Consider the following 22,928-nt stretch of genomic DNA (forward strand, 5'->3'; position numbering starts at 1 on the left):
GTTGAGGAGGCTTAATTGCTGTTTGATGAAAACTATGGTGGGAAGAAAAACCCTGTGAAACACCTTTGCTCCTTGATGAATTTCACGTATCATCAGCTAATTCCAAGAAGTAGAATTAGAAAAATGAGATGATCACTAAAATTTCGGAAATCCAGAGTTCAAGCTGAAACTGGCTTTCCTAACTGATGAAGCTGTTTTTCTGGAACTTAGTTGTTATGGGACAGCGTATTAAAAAAAAAAAAAAAAAAAGTTTGAAGGAAGTAACAAAAATAATCACTTGTTTACAACCTTTTGTGCTCTAGTTACGAAGTAATGATTGGAGAATGAAGAAATAACTGGTATTTGAGTTATGATAAAGTAGTGACTTAAAATTAATCCTGTTTTGTCTCAGAAAAAAAATGAGCAGTGGAATTATTTGTGGACTTTCTAAAAGTCTATCTGCAGATGCTCTCTTTAAGATCTAGGATTAAATTCCATTAACTTCATGTTAAATATGTACACAAAATTCAGTAAGTACAACACAGAACTGCTGCTTATTTCACTGGAGTCTTGGCACTGCTGTACTTCCATTGTCCTTTTTGATACAAATGGTTGAAGCGATTTCTAGTTTGAGGCTCGACTGTTTCAGTACCACTTACTTAAGAATGATAATTTATTTTTGAAGTATGGGAAAGCTTTAGTTTCAACAGACAGATCCATGCCAATGCAGTAGGCTGAAAATGCTGCATTACTTTTTCATCAAGTAAGAAGAATTCAGAAACTTGGTTTTAATCTTCTGAATCTTTTATTAGTCAACATCTCAGAGCATCTCACAGACCTCGATTTCCAAGATAATGATGTGTCACAGCAGTTACTGTTATGGGGAACAATGAAACTCTTGGCAATTTTTTTAATAGGAGCAAAGAGAGCTTTCTTGATAGTTTGCTGTCTCCTACTGAAAGTCCATACTGGAAATACTAAGACAAGACCAGATCTTTATTCAGGAAGAAATACAAATCTAATCTCTTTCCTGTTGGCTTTCACAACAGCTGTTTTGATCTATATGGCTGATGACCTTTAGTCACTTAAAAAAATAAAACCCAAGAACAAAGGAATCCAAAATAAGCTTTTTAAGGGACTATGGAATTTACATTTTTTCTGAGTTTGTGTAATTTTTTAGAGATTTTTGAGAAACATCTTAGTGTTTCGATGGGATCTACTATAGAAATACGAACTGTATATTTAATTTTCTATATAAATACAAAAGGAGTTTTTTGAATGAAATGCTAGAATTTTATATATGAAGTTTTCATAGAGTTTTAGTGTGAAAATAGCTGTAACTAGTTTAGGTGAGTGATCCAGCTGGCTAGCTACCACGTTTTTGTAATAGAATTTTCTAAGACTTATGTTTTGGAATAGCATTTTTTTTTCCTCACCTCCAAAAAAACCCCAAACATGATGTAATTATTCCCGTTCCATGAGAATTATGTTGGTTTACCATTCTGCTCAATTTGTTTGACTCTGGAAGTGGTGAAGATATATCAAAACATACTTCGCATTAATCATTTTGTTAGAAAAGTGTAGTACAAGCCAGCTTGGTTAATAGAAGTAAAATAAACAACAAAATAGTATATATAATCTTACATAATTCAGTAAAAGTATAGGAGAGAAGTTCCTTTGAAACTCCTTAAATTTGGTATCTCAGTTTTCTTATATGAAGTGAAGATAATCCTTGACTTGCTGAAGTGTGGAGACAAAGTTTGAAGTGTTGAGCAGGATAAATACTGAATGAATAATCAGAATGTGTTATATATATTGTATTTTGTAGGCTCTCTGTTATACGCAGCTCCAGAAGCAATAAAGGGAGAAGACTTCTCCAAAGCCAGTGATTTGTGGTCCTTGGGGTGTTTGCTTTACGAAATGTTCTCAGGTTGTACGTTTGTGTATTTATTTAATATCTGTGATAATGGAAACATAGTTTGTGGTCCCAGAGTAAATTCTTGTTAAATAAGTAATACTATTAAGTTGTTGTTTTTGACTGTGATATAAATATTGTGATATTAACCAACCTGTATTGCTTAAATACTGCAATTTAAAATTATAGCAGTCCTTGAATTCTGACAGTGTAATGTTTTTAATCTCCTCAGTATTAAACTCTGAGTGCATTAGTTTGAGTTTTGAAAGAGAAAACTGTTTCACTAGAATAAACAAGCAGTCATAGGGTTTCCTGCAGATAAAGTACCCATTAGCATTGGCTGCAGCTGGAAGGAAAATTTAATCACAAAAGAGAATTACAGTGCAACCTTCTGAATTCTTAATATGCTGATCTGTTAGATCAACATAGTTACATAGATATTTAGATTTCTGCCTAGACTTTCTCCTGTTGCTGTCTCATTGCTGAATAATACAGGACTATCTTGGTGACCTCCGTCAAATCATTTTGGTGCCTATTCTATCCTTGGTCTCTTTTGCTGTTCACGGCAGAAGTTAATCATAGGTCTCATATTTTAATTGACAAGAGAACTTGATAAATAGAATTCAGACTGGGGGTGTTTATTTCTTTGGATGTTTCCTTAGGAAAATGAGCTCGTCATGTATTATTGCACCCGACAGCCACTTTGAAGTTTGCCTAATCAGTGAAATATACTTTTTGTTTATAGGAAGACCACCATTCTTCTCAGACAGTTTTTCTGAATTAATTGAAAAGATTTTATATGAAGATCCATTGCCACCTAGACCAGAGGGTAATATTCTGTTATTGTTTAATAAATCAGATCAGAGTAATATGTACAAAGTTAAGAGTTTTGTTTTGCAGTATTTCTTCTGAGGCTGATTGCAGGAATTGGCTAGCTGTCTGAATTCAATGTTAGCATTACCTTCTTTTGATAAGAGCTTCTTCCCTGTTAATGGTGAATGCTTATTGACAGACAGGTGTACGATTTAGTGTTAAGAACTGAAAGTAAATCTACCTGCTGGGATAGAATTTTTGATCTCAGTCATTCTGGGCATCAGTGGTGTTCATGGGGACACTCAAATATGAGTGGTTCTTTTCAGTCCATAGTAATAGAGTGAAAATGGTGACCTATAGAATTAAATCTGCTGTTATTTGTTTCAATTCTAAGAGGGATTTTGTCTTCAAAATGGATAAAGTGCATTTCATATTTCTGAGTTCTCAGAAATGGAGTTTTTCTCAGTTAAAAAGGATTTTGGAAATCTTTTTTGTATAATAGGGTGCAACAGTGAATGGCCTTCTAATAATGTTCATGATTGGGGGAAATTTTATTTAAATTTAAGCAGATTTCAACTCCAATTAATTTCTTGCTAATAGCTACATGATAATTGAAGGTGTGTTTTTTAACATATAAACAATTTCAATTAGTTTGGAAACTGAGCATTGGTGGCTCGGTGGGTTGGCTTGCTTTTTTGGCTTGGATTTTTTTTTTGAGGATCCTTTGACATGCAAAAAGCATATAGTTAGAAATCTTCATACATTCAGATTTTTTCAGATGAAATTACTATTTGATAAAATTTTTTAGCACGATCTGCCACTAATTATTTGATCTACATTTTTTAATGGTTGTTTTTGTTGCCTCATACGTATCTTCCAAGTTGCTTTTATTTACAGGTTCTACTTTTCACAAACCTTCTGCTGAGTTTATTAGTTTGCTGCATGGCTTGCTTCAAAAGGATCCTCAGAAAAGGTAAACTGTCTAATCCGTGGCAGTTGTTTACATTGCCTTTCTTCACTTCTGGAAAAAATAATAGCTATGGTACTGTATGACTGTATGTATAATCATTTGTAGAGCATAAAAAATGCAAAACTCGTTTAATCCCCCATAAAAGAACAAGCTGTGCTTTTTCTTATATAAAGATGTACAGAATTAATGTTGTGATTAAGTGAATCTTTTTATTTTTGTAGCTCGTGCTAAATAAATAACTTTGTAACAGAAGTGATGGGCAATTTTAAATTTGGAAGGCTTTGCTTTTCCGGAACAATCTATTTTACAAGGCTTTGATTTATAGCTGATATAGGTATATTTTAAATAACATAAAATACTAATTGATAGGGTAGCTCAGATAATGCAAATGTTGGGATTGGCTAGGCAGTTTCCTTAATTCTTAGTCTCGTACCTCTGTGTTGGGTTAATTATCCACATTCTGATTTGAGGCAAGAAATAAGAAAACTTATATTTGACCAAATACAAGTGAATAAAAGGATTAATTGCTCTATAGTGTTATTAGGTTCAAAATGTATTCTGATATCTCTCTGTGGAGCTGTACTTTGGCACTGTTTCCCCATTTTTTTGTTGCTTTTCAAAAGGCTGAATTGGACAGACATATTGGAGCATCCCTTCTGGAAAGGATCCCTTAGCCATTGTGCTGGTGATGATTCTGCAGAGAGCCAGGGCACAAGTTCAAGGTACCGAATGTCTGAGGAAGAGTTCCTGTAGAGTAAATCTAAGCAAACAAACACAGACATGTTTTTATGATAATTTTCTGTAAATTTTCCTGCTTTTGAATTTTGCTTACAATTTTCATGTTGTTCAATAATTGATGAATGGAGTTTTACACCATCCAGGGAACAGTTTTGGATGCTTAGGAATTATCCCATTGGTGTTTTATGCTGTCTGTTCACTTTCAACAGACTCCTTCCTCCTGGCTATAAAATGTGTTAAAATTTACTTCTGAACTAACTGGTCTCATTTTAATTTATTTGTTTATATAATAATGACACACAGTAATTTGACTTATTTTTTTAAAGCTTTTGTAGAGTCTTATAGATATTGGTCGATTTTATCTCTACTGAGATTTTTTTAGGTTTGTTTTTATGCATTAGGCTTAGAGCATCATAAAGTGTGTGGGTAGAGCATCTTAGATTTGTGGTTCAGCCCTATATTGTTGCAAATGCAGCTGACCCATATTCTTTGCCTATAACATAAAGCATTAATCTAATGTGTTGGTTTGGGTTTTTTTCCTAAATTTGTAACACTCTACACTGCTGTATATGCAAAAAAACCCCAACCAAACAAACCTTTTGTGAATAATAGGTACTATATATATATATAGATATACATATATATATATATTAAAAACTTAGGCTTCTACAGAACTTCTATTATCTTGCTGGATTTGGTCTTTAATTATGCATTGGGATATTTGGTGTTGATTTTTATGTTCTTTTGCTCTAAATGTTTGAAAGATACTTTAGGTTCCAATCTAGGGAACTAATGTGAGAAGTTTTCTTTTAGAATGCTGATTTTTTTGGGTGTTCTATTTTAAAATACTTTCTTGTTTAATGCCTATTTCTGATACCAGTGCTGCAGTGATTCTATAATTAATATTTGTTATAGTTTGAGATACAGCTCTTTGTCTTAATTTATTACTGCTTTCACCACCAAGACAGATAAGAAATCACGATTTAAAATTTATACCACAAAGTAAGAATTTAGTCAAGGTTTTAGCAAGACTTACATCAACCTCTACTGCAATGCTCATCTTTGAGGAATTCTCACAGAATCAGAAGAATCTGAATTTCCTATTAAATATTGGGCTATTTGGCTTTACTTGTGGGGGTTTTCTAATGCCTCTGAAATATCTGCTGATATGTGCACTAATTGACAGATATGACAAACATAGGACATGGGCTTGATGTAGAATAGAAGCTCAACACTTCTTTGCGTCCAGCTGTGAGACCCATGTATTTATTTTCTTCACAGTGTGAGTTTGATTAATATTTGATATCCTGGAGACCCTTCAGGAAGGTTATATAGACCAATTCCATACCAAAAAGCAAGGAGTCTATTAAAAAAAACCCAAACAACTAAAATCAATAAACTTGCAATTTAGTGTGACATGTAAATCATTAAGCAAAAACATGGTCGTTTTTATTGATCTAAATCTAGACTTCATTATTAGAAGTATGTTTGTTGTGACATTTTTCTGTGAAGATTTAATGGTCTCTAAAGCTTTTAATATTTCTTTGTAGCTCCAGTCTTATGGGGCAATAATTTAGCTTTCCTAGTTTCTTTCATGCAAGTTCTGCAGAGGGAGCTAGAGGATTTTTAATATTCTTCAAGTCATTTGCTGTAAAGTTATTTTTCATCATTGTCATTACTAATACAAAATGTGTAACACATATTACAATAGCATGCTGATTTGGGTTTGAGTCCCAGCTGCAGTGACTCACAACCCTCCCAGCAGGTGCCTCTGTTCAACAGGTGTGAGGCCCTGGATGGGGAATTCAGTGACTTGAGGAATAGGGGACAATGGCAGCACCTTGCTGCCCTCCTAGGAGGTAGAGGGTATGTTCCTGAATAGGAACGCATCAGTCTGAACCTGCCAAATCAGTATGAGGCAAGCAGAATTAAACTACAACATCAAGAGAGGTGGTAAGATGTGATAAGAGGTCACCCTGCATCAAAACCAGCTCCTGTAAAGCGAAAAAAAAAGGCGGGAACAGAAGGCTCAACCTGCAGGCCTGATCTGACTGAGGGAAGGGCTGCCTCTCTGGCGCCAAGGTTAAAAGCGTAAAAGAATTTTACTGCCCTGGTTAAATCCTTAGACCATTTTTTTTTGTTTTGTGTTTTAATCCATGTGATTAATATCTTTTATTAAACAGCAGTGAAGACACAGAGTCATCTGTGTCTTGGAATGCCAAAGATCCAGTGGATACTCATAACAATCTAGATAACCTGTCATCCTCAAGAGCCAATAAGCTACCAAGCAATCCTTTCAAAATAGGTAATGTTATTTGTTGTTATTTTGAATTATTTTGTGTCCTGTGAATTTTGTCAATATTACCAATCTTATCTGCTATGTTTTATTTAAACTTCTGAATGCATGTTCATGTTCTCTTTTCAATAGAAACTCAGACTGAATTGCGCCCCAAAACTGCAGTTGATAGTGAATCAAATGAATCAATATTTCTTCTCAGGTATGAAAACCTGAAGAACAATTAGAAAACCCTTCAAAACCTCTAGGTTTGTGGTGGTGTTTTTTGTTTTGTTTTGTTTTTTTCTTCTTCCTTGTATCTTCAGACACCTTATTGTTCTGTTTGTAACATTTTGTTAGTGTGTCTCCTTTTGAGTTTTCTATCACCAGTTTGATGAATATTAAGACACCTTTGAAAAGATAGCAAATCAATATGTGCAGTTAAAGCAGTGCTGTGATGGATTTATTACACTGGTGTTTGGAAGCAGGCTTTTTGTTTCTTAAATTCTTCTGTTTAGACAGACAGATATTAGAACATTATTTCCTTATTACTTCATACATACGAAAATATGCTTTGACTATGCTTACTTTAAATACACAAGAATTAAACATTCAGCTTATAATCCACTAATAAATTTTGCTTGCAACTTTTTACCACAAGCTATTGGTAACAATCTACTAAGTAGGTATTAAATAAAAATAGTGATTGGTTTAACAGTGATTTGTTGCAGTTGAGGCCTGATTCTGAAACTTCGTGCTAGCTTTTGTGTCAAGAAGATTATCTAGTAAACTAGATTTTGTTCTTGTCCTCATCAAGCAGAAATATTCTAGTTTAAAATTACTCTTTCAGGCTTCTTACATAAGCTGAAATAGTGCTATTGTGCATGATAGTGTGTCTACTATTCCAGTTATTTCAGTTGGTTTTAATGAAGTATTATTTATAAACTAATGTACAACATCTACCATCAAATCTAAAATCATGCTAATACTAATTTACAATGGTACTTGATGTTTGCTTTAGGAATCTGCCCGCGAATTTTAATAGTTCTAAAGATGATTTGAAACACTTAGATTTAAAGTAATGTATACTACAAAAAACAAGTTCACTACCAGCTTTATCAAAACTGCAAATTCACAGTGTTCTGGTCTCTCCTTTCTTCATTTTCTAGTAAGCAAATTAGTTCTTTTTAAATAAGAAAAACTGAAAAGTAAACCCAGTTCACATTCATGCATGAGAATTGGGCAGTTTTTTATTCCTGTTGCCTAGCCAAGAGCTGACTGTCGGAGAGAATAACATGAAATAAATAGCAATTTTTTGTCAACTTAATTTAGTTCATATGTTTGTTATCAGGAATTAAGATAATCATGTTTCAGCATCCAGTTTCAAGAACTATGGGTGAGAAAATCATCAAATTACATTCATTTAACGAAAACAACAACCAACCAAAAAAAACCCCAAACTACTGACAAATCCTAACCTTGTCAGACAGGAAGTTCATGTTTAGTTGATAGAGCAGGCACTGCATCATTTGTGTTTGTCAGCTTCAAAAGTTTACTGTTTGGCATGGAAGTTTCAAAAGAACAACAACAAAAAATTAGTTTGCAGTGAAACTTAAACCATACTCTTTTTTTTTCCTTTCCTAAGTTCTCGTCCCACTCCTAGAACTAGCACTGCAGTAGAAGTAAGTGATGCTACTACTGCTCCAATCCAGAACTCTTCACAAAAAGATTCATGCTTGAAAAACGTGAGTAGAAAAATAATATTATGGGATGATGGTATCTTTATGGTTAGAATTTTAGCCTGGAGTCTGTGGCAAAGTCAATTTTCTTCCCCGTTCTTCCATAATTATAACAGGAAAGCAGTTCTCACAGTCTGCAAGTTATTTAAAAAAATACATACAGAACATTGCAAACTTAATTTGCAAATTTTTTGGACACAGTACTTTTTCTTCCAATGTGTTTCTTTATCCTAATTTTAATTGGCCCTATCTGCTACTACATAAATAAAAGCTAATTTAGAATATGTATATGGCCAAAATGTGTGGTATAATGTTGACATGAAATATTTTGAGAATAAACAAACTTTCTTATTTTGTGCAAAACAGTTTTTAAAAAAACTTTGTTCTTCTTCTAGGCTAAAAATATGTGCTCAAGTCACCAGGATATGGAGGCAACATTGAAAGCGTTCATTTACACTGAATCTGATCTTATCATAACACCAATCATTGACAATCCTAAGGTACTGCAAAATAAAATAGAAGATTGAGGAACTTGTGGGTGAGGTTATTTTTGCAGATAAATCTTTAATCAGGGTGAAACTCCTTTCCTGTGTTTTATATTTCTCATTTTAAAGCAATTCCACCCAGTCATCTGGCAAGCTGTCATGCAATTTTTTGGCAGTCTCTTATAATCCTATTGTGCTGCTAATTTGGAGAACTAAGTTATTTTGGGATTGAATACTGATATTAAATCATGTCTTACAAGAAATAGAAACTACTAAATGGTCTGCTCATTAAATTTGTAGATTTGTTTTCTGATAACTTGCTTTGATATCTATTACTTAAATAAACACTACACTGAGTGTATTTTAGTATACTCAAAACAAGGCCATCTATGAAGCCTTCTAGATTAGGAGCTATACCTTTATGGAATAACTAAACTTTAGATGGGATAATGTTTCTAATATGAACATAGTTTCTCAGGAAAAGAAGACCTGAAGTTACAAGACATGTTCATCCAATTTCTGTCATATGGATACTAATGTGGTAACTGTGATGTGTCTCTGGAGCAGAGACTGATACTTGCTTGACAGCAAAGGGAAGATGGAAAAAGAATCAGAGCTCTGCAGTGTGATGACAGTGTAATATGCACATAGGGCACATGTGTAGTACTGGTGGAAGGAATGATAGGCAAGAGCCTCTTCAGTCTTCCTTTTATTTCTGTGCAAAAAATGAAGTCATTTTAACAGCTTTAGTCAGTAAGTGACAGATGCAGGGAATGCAACATTTTTCATTGGAAGTGATGATCAGCTCATTAGGAAAACCTTACAGCCTTTGGTTGCTGTATTGTTTTAGTATAACAATCCTTTTGTTTGTTTTAATGGAATTTATAATGCACTCAAAATTTAAAAATCTTACATGGCTAGATAAAGTAACTACCCAGCAATATTGTTTTAATGGGTTTGGGATGGGTGATATTGTTGCCGGTGGAGAATTTCAAAGGTAATGATGCATTCAAATGCCACTTCTGTAAATTCTCGGTTCTATCCTGGGACACTGACTTGAAGCCTTAGCCCTTTACTGATTCTTGCTACAAGTACAGGAGATGGGATTAGGGGTAAGTGTACATACTAATGTGCACATGGAGACTAATCTCCTTACCATGCAATGTGTGACTCGTAATTAATGCAAAATAGCCCACTAAATTCCAGGGGCATGTAATCAGAGTCATTGCATACTTGGTGATCTTCAGGGTGATACTGAGACCTGGTAAAACTGAAGAGCTTGCAGTTTTGTCTCCTGGAAAGGGATTTACTAGATGCTGGCAGAATTTTAAAAGCTGAAATGTCAGCTTATATTGTAAAATTTCCCTGTGTTCTGCAGATCAGTGAAATTGAAGACCTTTTTTAGAAAACAACTCTCCAGTTACAACTAAGCTTCATCTGTCAAAGACTGAATGCAGTGCACAGTTATCTTTTTGTATACTTCAGTTACTGAAAATTACACTCAAATGCTCAGTTACTGAGCAGTCATCCAGTTTCATGATGTACCAGAAGGTGATGTGTTGTGGTGAAAAAACCTCATACCTTATTGATGATTAGTTGGTGATAATACGACTTTTTATATTCTAGAATGATTTAGTGTGTATATATGTCTATTTACTGTATGACAGTGAATTGCTAAAACCTTTCATGAGCTCTCAGCTGCAAAGTTACTTTCTGTAGCTTTTGAAACCCAAATGCAAGTGTTTTTCCTCATACAAGCAAAACAAAAATGTAAACTGAAAAATCCTATAATTTTATGTTCCCATTAAAAGTCACTTCAACTGAAATACTAACAATTTCATTATATTAAAAACATTGAGTGAAATCTCAAATATCTGCTTGGAAGAAATACTGGAAAAAATGGAAAATGCCTCAGTAATGAGCAGTGGTTCATACACGCATCATATGCAATTTTAGCATCTTTGTGTTCTCATGTTCAACTACTTAGAGATTTCTGGAATTATATTAAAACTGGTTGTAATGCATTTCTTTATTTTCCAGATAATGAAGCAAGTGCCAGTTAGATTTGATGTGAAAACTTTACAAATACCAACATATTCAGGTATGCATCTGCTGAAGTTGTTAAAATGTTAAGTTCTGCATATGATGGTGTAACTTGCTATCACAAGACCTGTAGCCTCCCTTTGTAGATGTTGAGCTGTCACAGCTGGAGAACTCATAACTTTTCTGAAAATGAAGCTGCATATGTGATGTTTTTAGGTAGACCAATTTTGAGTAGACTTTTAAAGTGCTAACAGTGACGTGCCCTTCCTTTCTCTTCTGCCTTCTTTGTTTACAAGTCCATGGTCAAAACCTTTTAAAAATAAGACAGTAAACACTGTTTTAGTGGGGTGTCCTGGGCACAGGGGCTGCATCTGGGCCAGCACCCCAGAGGCCTTCCTCCAAAGGATGCCAAACAGAGGGGTGGTGGGCAAGGCTGCCGTGGCCAGGCTGTGCATTGGAAGCTGCATCGCCTCCATGTCACTGGGCCACCACCTGGCAATGCTGAGGTCACAGTGCCTCAGGGCAGTATAAAAGGGTGAAGCCTCCTATATCCACTGCCAGAGCTGGCCCGGGGGCAGCCCAAAGATATCCCAAAGGAAGCCCTTAAGGAGCTGGTGGAATCACTAGGCAGGGGCTGAGAAAGGAAGAGCATAGGCTGGATGAAGCTGCTGGAGGTTCTCCCCTGTCAGGCCAGCTGCCAGCGGGGGCCTACCTGATAGATGGAAGTTCTTCTTGATGCCTTCTGCTAAAACAGGGCTGGGAAAAAATGTCATCAGAGATTTCCTCAGCATATACTGCTAGGGAAACGAGGAGGTAGGGACAGGAGGAGAGGAGACTTCAGCTGGAATGGGCCTACAATGATTATGTAATCCTACTGCCTGACCACTTCAGGCCTGAACAAAAGTTAAAACATGGTTTTAAGGGCATTGTCCAAATGCCTCTTAAACACTGACAGGCATGGAGCATCGACCACCTCTCCAGGAAGCCTTTTCCAGGGACTGACCATATTCTTGGGAAAGAAAAGATTCTTGTCAAGTCCAAAGCTCCCCTGATGCACGCAGCTTTGAACCATTCCCTTGTGTCCTGGCACTTGGTACCAGGGAGAAGAGATCAGCACCTCACTCTCCACTTGCCTTCCTCAGAAGCTATAGAGAGCATTGAGGTCGCCGCTCAGCCTACTTCTCTCCAAAGTAGACAAACCCCATATCCTTAGCATCCATGAACCAGAAGAAAGAAGCTCTGTCTTACGGTATAGTTCTACAGCCCTCATACTCCCTCCTAGCTGAAGCTCTGATGCAGGACATATCACCTACATCGAGAAACCCTGTGTCAAGAACTGCAGGGTAGAAACAGGGAACACATCATCAGGTGGATCACCATGAGTTTCTGGCACCAGTTGGGCATGTTAGTGTAGGCAAATGCTCCTGGAGGCATGAGTAGGTCACAGGGGGACTATGAGCTATGGATGTGACACAGGAAAATGCATTCTGGTGTGCCAGGCAAGGCATTTCCATAGGAAGGGCAAACCCCGTGCAAAGCCCTGCTGAGCACTTGCCTTTACCACTATGGACATTTCTTATTCGTCGACCTCAGGAAAGATCAAGTCCATCTGGGATGAAAACAGACAAAGACTAAGTAGTTGGTTAGGAACATGGACAGTGTAGACAAGAAGACAAGGGCTAGAATGAGCAAGACAAAGCCTAAGAGGGCTGCCATCATTTTCAAGAAAGATATCAAGAAGGAAAACCAAAGGAGGAAACGTGCTATCACAGTGCAAGGAAAGATACGGTAAACAGAACAAAACCATTCAGGACTTCTTTCCAAGCAGCCAGCCTCCCCATAAGGGACAGCATAGAAACACATGTCACTTGGTGCATTTGGAAGGAATATTGAGGAAATTAGGCATACTTTCTACATCTCTTTGGCTTTCTTCTAGCCTGCAGCTGATGGAATAATCCTGTTCTCTCAGAAAAAGCTTTGTGACCCTGGTTGTCCTCCCTGTGGGGTTTCACGAATGCCAGCTCTGGTGCACACAGGGGACGGCTACCAGAGGTGGTCTCTGGGCTGCAGGGGGCTGACAGCAGAAGAGCAGAGGCTGGATGAGGCTGCTGGAGGTTCTCTGCTCCAAGCCCAGATCAGGATAGGGCCACATTAAAAGCCCATCTGATGGGTGAAAATCCTGCTTCAGCCTTTGGAGAACAGACACAAGCCCCTGAGGATATGAGAAGAGCTGCCATCACTTGTAGGTGCCCGATACTGTAAAGTTTTTTCAGCTGGATAGCAATGGCAAGACCAAAGGAATGAGTTCCTGAGGAGCACTGCAGAGCTCACCATCCTTATCCCCTGCAGAGCTGGGGTCAGCAACTGTAAGAAATGGGATGCAGAGATGTTGCCAGGGGACCCTGTGCTTTGGAGCCACCACTGCTGTCCCACCAGGCACGGGAAGGATCCCTGCCCCCCAGATGGATCAGGCGGGGTTATTTGGGCGATTTCGGAAGCCCCTGAGAGGGCTCCAGGTCAAGGCAGACTAGGGCTAGGGTGTCCCCTGGGCAGCAGAACCAGCCTGTGGGCCAAGGAGCCAGGTCTCGCTCCCATGCTCAGGGAACAGCCGATCGCCAGCACTGGGGTCAGGAAGGAATTTTTTCCCCCGGGGCAGATTGGCCCTGGTCCCCGGGGGTTTTTTGCCTTCCTCTGCAGCATGGAGCATGACCACTTTGCAGAGCTCCTCTGGTCCCTTTTGGCTCGGTTCCTGCCTGCTGCTCATGCACCACGAAGATGGCCTGTCGTGTCCTGCAGCTGGGGGAGGAAGGCTTTTTTTCCCCCACGTGAGTATCAAGTGTCTCTGTGGGGTTTTTTGCCTTCCTCTGCAGCAGTGAGCACGGCTCCTCGGCCCTGGGCCACCTTTGGGCCATTGTGGCTGGGTGCCTGCTGCTCCTGCTCCACGAAGGTGGCCCTCGTGCCCCGCATCCGGGGGGAGGAACTTCTTGGACTCCCAGGTTGAGCCGCCAGGGTGCTCCCGGGGTCCACCATGGCCTCCCAGGTTGAGCTCCAAGGGTGCTCCCAGGGGTCCTCCACGGACTCCCAGGTTGAGCCCAAAGGCTGCTCCCGGGGTCCATCAAAGCCTCCCAGGTTGAGCTCCAAGGGTGCTCCCGGGGTCCTCCACGGGCTCCCAGGGCGGGCCCCGAGGGTGCTCCCGGGTGTTGCTTCTCAACCTCTGTCGCATTGAGCACAGCCCCTGTTCAGGGCTCCTCTGAGCCCTTTGCCCTCAGTTCCTGCCCACTGTTCTTGCACCTCCAAGGCACTGCTGGTGTTCTGGATCTCTTGGTCTCCCTTGTCCAGGGCAAATTTGCAGCAGGAGCCAGAGAGCCAGCTCTGCTCTTTCCTGGGCTCCATTGCCCCAGGGCTTCTTGCTTGTCCAGAGCAGCCCGTGCTTGAAGGGGCTTCAGGTTCGCTGCACCATCCACAGCTGCCACTTGTCAGCTCTCCCTGCGGGCAACACAAGCGCCGGGCAGGGATGAGAGCGCTTGTCATGCATCCCAGGCCAAGAAGCCCAGCGGCGGAGCAAGTTTCACAAGTCCAAAAGACAGCTTGTCATTGCTGCGTGTCACGCTTTGGGAAAGAACCCATGGTACTACACGACTTCTCTTCTTCTTTTGTGTGTGGTGGGTCCTGATCCTCATTCTTCACGTTCTCACTCTTCAGGAACCAGGACGGCTTGGCCTGTCTTCCTGCTGCGCTCTTGCAGCTCTGTGGCTTGCCTTTGCCAGGCTGCAAAGGATGTTTTTTTCAAACTAAACTGAAGAATGCATCAGCCTGCTCCTGGCTACATATGGGCATGCCTGTGAGCATTGGCTCTGAACTAGATTCAGGAAAATAAAATAATATAAAATGCTGTTTCTACTTGTAACCTTTTTGTTTTGTGTCCTTGAAAGTGTTTTTGGAGCTGAAAACCCTCTGGCAGTTCAGGCAAATAATGATCTTATCATTATTAGACTCACTGTGAATGGAGGGAAAGAGAAGAGTTGAGTTGGAAGGAACTGAGAATGACCGCCTGGTCCAATTGCCTGACCACTTCAGGGGTGACCAAAAGTTAAAGCATAGTGTTAAGTGCATTATCCAAATGCCTCTTGAACACTGACATGCATGGTGCATTGAGTAGCTCTCAAGGAAACCTGTTGCAGGGTTTGACCACTGGCTTCGTAAATTGATGTTTCCTCGTGTCGAGGCCGAAGCTCCCCTGATGCATGCAGCTGTGAGCCATTCCCATGTGCCCTGGCACTGGGTACTGGAGAGAAGAGATCAGCACCTTGCTCTCCACTTCCCCTTCTCTTTAGCTGGAAAGGACAATGAAGTCACCCCTCAGCCTCATTCTCCTCAAACCACACAAACCCTGTGTCCTCTGCTGCTCCTCTTAGAAATATGCCTTCCAGCCTTTTCACCACCTAAAGAGCTCATTGTTTCCCTGTGTTAATTTTTGTAAACAACTGAAATAGTCAACCAAATAGATTATATTTGACAAAAGTAGAGAAGCAAATTAAAACAGAATCTTAAAATGTGCTGTGTTGATCACCCATAATAATAGATAGCCTTCACAGCCCCACCTTTAATCATGAAATGTTGTGGGAATCATGTCCCAGAAGATAGTGCAGAGTTGTTTGGCATTTGTTGTTTTTAACGTTTAGAAAGGCTGCTGTTATTTCTGAAAACAAAAGGCTGCTCATTGTCATGAGTGTAATGTTTGTTCCCCTGGCAAATTTCCTCTAGTCTGTTTAAGGAAGTATTATTACACTTCACTGACCTTGAAGAGGTATGTCAGCCAGATGTGTAGTCCTTCTAGAATTCACATAGCACACCTTCCTAGACATAAAAGTTGCATTTTCTCTCTACAAAGTATGTATTTTGAAGAGTTAAGTTGTTGAAGAAATTTTGTAGTTGGAAAGGAAGATAATGTTCCCCAGTCTCCCAATCAAGATTTTAGTAACAGCAAATATTTTTAATTTGACTAACATCGTAGGCAAAAACGATCAGATTCAAGTGCCTAAGGGGGTGGTATTTTAGTTCATATTGCATTTAAGTAGCTAGGTTATCAGACTGATGTTCTGATATGTTTAGCTATTGTTGTCTGTATTTATTTAATATGGGGCAGTGGTTTTTGTAGTTGTAATGCTTTCAGGGTTGTAGCTTTTTTTCTGGAGATCTTTCTGATTGTTTTTGAAGACACTGTTTTTGATGCTGCTTGTCAATAACAATTAAAGATAGTATGGTAAAATTAAGATATATAGCTGGAATCCAAACCTCTGTTCATGGTTACTAATGTAAATTACAAGTAGGTGTTGTTACTTAAGTGTAAAATTGGAGTGAAAGACAGAAGACATGCTCTTAAATGCTCTGTACTGGAGCATACCAGGATGGCAGAAATGTTATTAATAAATAATTAACTAAAACTGAGGGAATGTATGGCTCCTAGAGTGAAGTTATCCATTGAGACTGATAAGGAAGTATTTGAAAATTGTCTATTCATGTGCAATGGTCAGCAAATCAAAGCACAGGATTTATGTTCGCTGTCCTAGTGACTTGACTTCTCTATGTTACTCCTGAAGTCATCTATGTTCTGATATTACTAAGACTCAACTAGATGAATACCTACTATATAAGCAACTATACACAGTTTTGATTTATTGATTCTGCGGAGATTTCACTGATTTTCAGTATTTTCTGCCTCAAATTCACTGTAGTGAAACTTCACTTTCCTATTAAGAATTAGTAAAGATTAAGGACAACAACTACTACCTTTCTTATATATAATGTCAATAAACGTTTACTTAAATGAAGTACATGGGTTGCACTTTGAAAAATATTTTGAGGCTTTTATTGCTACATTTTTATGCTTTTTTTCTTCTATTACTTCTCTTTTGATTTCTGTAATCTTCAGACATGAATTGTAACATCTTTGTTGAATATTTTAAGTACTAAAATAATAATTAGATTCAAACTTTGCAACTTATCTGTTCTTGTTGATGCTACTTACTTGTGTGTTAAAGCAACATCAAAGATCCATTATCTTTAACTAAGTGTTTGATTCTTATGGTTAGCTGAGAAGTTATCATCTATGAAAGATATGGACTGGAACGACTTCTTGCAACGAGTATGTTCACTGCTGGATTCCACCGAGAAGAATACAGGAGCAGCACGTTCTAAACTGAACTTACTGTATTATCTATGTACTGTGGCGGTCCACAAGGAAGTTGCAAGCAGGCTAATTAGCTCTCAGCTGGTAAATAAAGCTTTGAAGGAATCAACAAGGTTTACATATTTACTATTGTGGCAAAAATCAGCTGCTTTTAGTTCTATTTCAAGAAATCATTGGTGTACTTATAAAAAATAATATGTTAAAACAAGTACAAAATAATGAAAAAATTACTAAATTCCACATCAGGTTTTTTAAAAGAGCTGAGGGAAACAAATTCTTTCTCTTAGGTTTCAGATACTCTTACATATAGATTTGTATTAGGAAGAAGACTGGAGTAAAACCAAATCTTGATGGAGAGCTTGAATTAACATACTATGAAATATGAGCCTTCATAAAGTGACAGAGAAGACTGAAAAACATTCACATTTGAGCTGTTAAATGAATTTTATTTGGCCATATGTCTGTTAAGAACAGCAAGGAAAACTTTCTAAAGAATGTACAATAAAACCTCATTAAGCCCTGCTTCAAAGAGTGGGCATGTTCTCTGAAGAGACTGTTTCAGTGTGTACCTAAATGGTGATTTCAGCTTCCAAGAACTGTTTTCTACCCAGACAAACAATTTTGCTAATATCTTCTCTGGTAGTTCAGCGTATTTCTCAGAGTATTACATGTGCAGAAGAGAAATATACTTATTTTTCCCATTATGTAAAAGCATGACAGAGGCTATCCTGAGATATGTGTTTTTCAGTTTATTTAATAAAAACTAAACTATATCTTGTTTTCCTACATTATACTAATGCACCTAAGTCATATTCTGACACATGCAATCATTTAATATAGAGATATTAAGAGTAAAATTGCACTGCCAGAAAAAATTCAATGAAGAACATTCAGTTGGAAGCAATAGTAGGTCTTATGCCATAGAATTCTTGTGAAAATTGGAAGCAGAATTGCTGGAAGGTGTATTCCATTATCATTGGAGAATTTTGGGGGGGACAATAATCTGATAATTGAACTGCCAATTAACAGGAATTTTAGAAACAAGTTATTAGTTATGCAGTTTGGTTCTTAAGTGGCTGATGAGGTGTGTTAGCAGTCCATTAATTATTCTAGTATTTACCAAGTGTTTTTGTTCACTCTCACAAAATAAGTTTCATTTATTAAGTACTTGCTGGCTAATGCTGTATGATGATCTCTATGTTTGTAGATGGAAGTATCAGAGTATTTTTCCTCTGCATAGTGCTATTCATAACAAAAAATGTTTATGTGGTTTTTTATTTCTTTTTTAAACACACATATGTTTAGTGGTTTAGTTTAAGGCAAGAATATAGTAATACATTGTATTTTTACTCTCAGCCTTTTTTAAAAAATTAATGTTTGGATAATATCTACAGTATTTGTGTATGATAATAATTTTGCAAATGTTATCAAAATTTATTTTTATGAAATTACTGATACTTTGATATTGGGACATACCAGATCACTGAAAATCACTAATGTTTATTTATCTTCTTTAAACTATAGTTTCCTATACTGATACATCAGCTTCGTGCAGCCGCCAACTGGGATATGTAAGTAATAACGATTTTTTCCCCAAAATATGGAATTATCACTGTATTTCATTAAATATGTTCTTTAGCAGGGTATTTGAGGAGTGTTTTAGCATGTCAGACTGCTGTGGTACCTGACTGGAAGTATGAACATGTATATAATATTGAAACTTTTTAGCATTGAATTAGTATATTTCTATTTCACATGACCAAAGATTATAGAAGATATATTTGGTGTATCAAATATTGTTACTTAACATTTCTGAATAAACCAAACCATACCATGCTAGTAGTAAAATAGCTATTAATATAATGGTAGCATTTTTAAAAATACCTGCCAGAAATATTTCAATATGATAGTGCCCTCTACTGTTTGTTTCATAAATGTTGATTTTATTATTCCAATTCTTTCTTTAACAAAACATTTAAAACTGATTTGCTGATACAGATTTATTTTCTGTTTTGTCAGCTATACTGAAAAGTTTAACATGATCCATAGGGGGTTTCTGTGTTATAGTAAAAGTGAACATGAGTGTGAGTGATTAGTAAGACTACAATAAACTAAAGAACCTTCATTCTTCAGTGCTAAAGGGATGTCTTTATACATGGATTTATTGCTAATTGAGCTGAAATACTGAAATAATTTGATGGTACAAAGAAAACAGAAATAAGAAGAAAATGAGAGCTGTAAATAGCACTTGAAAAATTTCCTGTCCTTAGCAATCTGTGTGAAATAGAAACGAGACATAATTGTTATTGTGATATTTATGTGATAGTTTTTTTGCACCCACAAAAAAATTGTTTGATATGCAGACGTGCCAAAGTTGCTCGAGTGATTGGTTTACTGGCATTACACACATCTGAACTTGGAGAAAATGTACCCGTTTCTGAGGTAACTTTCAATTTATTTTTTTTGGGGGGCAGGGGGGCGAGTGGAGGCAGTTTTGCTAATCCTTTTACTTTTTATGTCAGAAAATTTCACACCTTTTTTTTTTTTTTTAAGTCCTGCTTTATTTTTTCTCTTGTGTGTAAATGGGAATATAATTAATTAAATGAATTAAATGTATAAACCTTTGAGTTTATTCCTATGTAGTTGAGGTTCTGATCTTTACTCACCTGTGGCAAAACTACCCACCAATGATAAAACTCTAGCATTTTTTTCCTCCTTTTCAGAAAATTAAGTAGTCACTGTCATACTTCTTGTGCATGTGTGTGTAACAAGAAAAAAAATGTGTTGACATGATTGGTTATCTTGAAATGTAATTACTGTAATTAGTGTAAAAACAGTACAATTGACTCTTATAAATCCTTTTTTTCCAAAAAGTAATTGAGATGGGACTAATCTGAGCATCCTCACAGTTCTTGAAGAATGTATGTGATGAAGGTTGTAATTTTCTTTGGAGAAGGAAAATATTTTTAATAATTTTTTTCAGTTTTCGTGGTCAGTAGTTGACTTAAACAGAAGACTGATTAGACAAAGTGATCTTACTGTCCTTTTTTGCATGTGACGCATGCACACAAATTGCATCAGCTTGTCAGAATCTGCTATTTAATATTTGTTTAAAGTGTGAATGTGACAGTACTTCTACTTCATGAAGTCAGGATTTGAATGTAAGGAGTGTTTGAATGTAAGAAATAACTGCTAAACACACATAACAAATACGCCTCCACACTTTGCAGATCTGCCGTGTAGGAACATGGTTAATAGTTGACTTCTTTGGCAATGTGGCTAAGGATTATTTTGTTGGTCTAGGTTGTTCTGGTTTCTTCTTAGTGAACGTTAAGAATGATTACTTTTATTATATTGCTTAACATCAAAGTTCTGTATTGAAAGCTCAAAAACTTTAAACATTAGTGTTGTTACTTAGAGGTTTGTTTCTGTTTTGTTTTATTTTGTTTTGTTTTTAAAATAAGGTTACAAAGTAGGGAAAGAGTCCTTATGGTTACAGTCATTGAAGTTTGGTCAAAGTCTTTCAATATTGACAGTTGCATGTCAATTGAATTCCAGGTTGCAATTTAAGTAAGTGCACTCTTGTCTGTGGTAGATTTTCCTGATATTTAATGTTTAAAAGTTCCAGTAAAAATACTTGAAAGTAATTTTCAGATGTTCACGAAACTTTTGGCTTTAGGTGTTTGTTTAGGTGTTTAGCACTAATATAGTCAGCGATAGTTTTCCTAGCTTCTCAGTTTCCATCTCAAAAAATATATATCCTAGTCCTCTTTTGTGTATGTAAAAGCAATAGGCTGAAGTAGTTTTACATTGAGCTATAATATTATTTTGTTAAAAATGGTTCATTTTAAAAAATATGAACATAAAACTTGTTCATGAATGGAATCTAGCATATTTAGAAATATGCGTAAGTCTGAGACTGAGCATTTAAACTGAAGGACTAGAAAGGAAAATTAATTTTCATGATTGCTTTCTGTTCCCATTCTTATGTGAATTAAAATTAATTTTTAGATACATTCATTGGGAAAATGAGAATATATTTTAAAACTTAGCAAGTCTGAGTTATTATACCATTCAAAAGGCACCTTCTGTGCTTGCTGTGATGACATTAATTCCAAGTTTTTCTCCCAAAGTAATATTTCTGAATTTAAAAAATATTTTAGAATGCTTGCACAGAATAAGAATGAGGAAAAAATTGAATCCTAATATTAGGATAACAACATAACCTAGAATAACTTTCTGTGATCCAGGTCTTAGAGACTACAGATACGTGAGCGACTGGTCTACTTATAGTCGGTTCCATATTGTTTCCTTTTCAGTTCCTACTAACTTCTAATAGTTAGGAACTTCTAACTTCAGTTCCTACTAACTTTTTGAGTCCTGTTGGACAGAGGTGATCTCTCTGTAGAACTATCTCCTATAGTTCCAAAACTTAGTATGCAAGTGTGAGAAGTCAGTTAGGAATTTGTGAAGATGCGATTCTGGAATTAGTTTTGCTCTCTATGTGTACCATGCTGTGTATACCAAGTTTTCTTTCCGATTTTTGTCGCTCAATCACAACCCCTTTGCAGTTCTTTGTTTCCTCATTATTCACTCTTCCAGTTATTTGTGGTTTCTTGTGTACTTTTAAAGTATCACAGGACCTAATAAAGGCTTGTGCAGGACACCACTGCTGGCCCTTTCATATTGAAATTCGTCTCTTCTTTTCTACCTCCTATAATTGTTTACCCATTTGCACATTTCTTTAAGGATAGTTCCTCTATATTTGGTGTTGAGTCGGCATAATTAACCTGTTTATTGCTGTTGTTTAAACATTTTGTTAAATGGTAGTAATGTTAACTCCTGAAAAAGCAGAAAAACTTTAGGAAAGAAATGAGGCTTCATCCTCATTTTACATGCTAAAGTAAACTTTTGTATACTGTATTCCAAAAATCTTTAATGTGTTGTTTTTTAAAGAATTTTATTTTATTTTTTATTTGTTTGTGTGTTTTGTTTTTTAATAAAAAGTTCTTATTCAGGTTAACAGCAATTTGCTTTGAATGTAGCCACCAGAGGTCACTAAAATGCAAAAATAAAACACAAACTTTCAGGGGCTAGACAAAGATAAGGAACTGTGCACTATCTTTATTCTGCTGATGTTTTCTAATATGTAGGTCATATTAGAAAAAATAGTAATGAATGAATATTTATGCCTGTGAATTCACTTGCAGTTGATCTATTTCCAGTTAAGTATTTTTAAGAAGAATACTGAAAAAATGAGACTGATCTTAGAATACAATAGGGAAATTGATCTTTTGTATATTTTTCTTCAAATCTCATTCTTATATTGAAGATGAAGACATTTTATGTGCAATTTCTTCTATGTGGACGTTGCAATAAGGTCACGTTCTTTTCTGACTTAGTAATGTTTTATTTTCATGGAATTGCTCTTTACATATCCGAAACATAATTTCCTCTTATTTATTTCGAGTTATCTTAGAAAAACACCAAAATGTTAGTTTTAGATTTATATTTAGGTTTTGAAACTGGTTCTGTAGGAGCTAGATTGTATGGAAAAAAAAAACATTTTCCAGGATTCTTGGAAAAAAAAAATCTGCTTATTCATCATCTTACAGAAAGACAAATTCTTCCCAAGTTAGGGAGGTTTGCTTCCACCTACGTCTAAGTTGCCTTACTGATTAAAAGAAACTATTGTTCTTTCCTCTCTGTGAATAGATTAGGCCTTCTGCCACCTAGGACACAGCTGCTCTGATGTGAAATTTCCAACTTGGTCTTTTATTT

At 36.8% G+C, this 22,928-nt stretch overlaps 1 protein-coding gene across 1 annotated transcript in view; it reads left to right on the forward strand.

Annotated features, from left to right (window-relative positions):
- ULK4 (unc-51 like kinase 4) overlaps positions 1-22,928 on the forward strand; it is a gene marked incomplete at both ends in the record, with an annotated part of 236,773 nt that overhangs the window by 9,348 nt on the left and 204,497 nt on the right. The window contains 12 exons of the mRNA XM_080338597.1: positions 1,808-1,909; positions 2,640-2,723; positions 3,605-3,680; positions 4,301-4,399; positions 6,599-6,720; positions 6,844-6,913; positions 8,336-8,435; positions 8,825-8,929; positions 10,955-11,015; positions 17,050-17,231; positions 18,672-18,718; positions 19,511-19,589. Of these exons, the coding sequence (XP_080194723.1) occupies positions 1,808-1,909; positions 2,640-2,723; positions 3,605-3,680; positions 4,301-4,399; positions 6,599-6,720; positions 6,844-6,913; positions 8,336-8,435; positions 8,825-8,929; positions 10,955-11,015; positions 17,050-17,231; positions 18,672-18,718; positions 19,511-19,589 (1,127 nt within the window). The remainder of the gene's footprint in view (positions 1-1,807; positions 1,910-2,639; positions 2,724-3,604; positions 3,681-4,300; positions 4,400-6,598; positions 6,721-6,843; positions 6,914-8,335; positions 8,436-8,824; positions 8,930-10,954; positions 11,016-17,049; positions 17,232-18,671; positions 18,719-19,510; positions 19,590-22,928) is intronic.

This window comes from Nesoenas mayeri, assembly GCF_963082525.1.
Source record: "Nesoenas mayeri genome assembly, chromosome: 2".
NCBI classification, from domain to species: Eukaryota; Metazoa; Chordata; class Aves; order Columbiformes; family Columbidae; genus Nesoenas; species Nesoenas mayeri.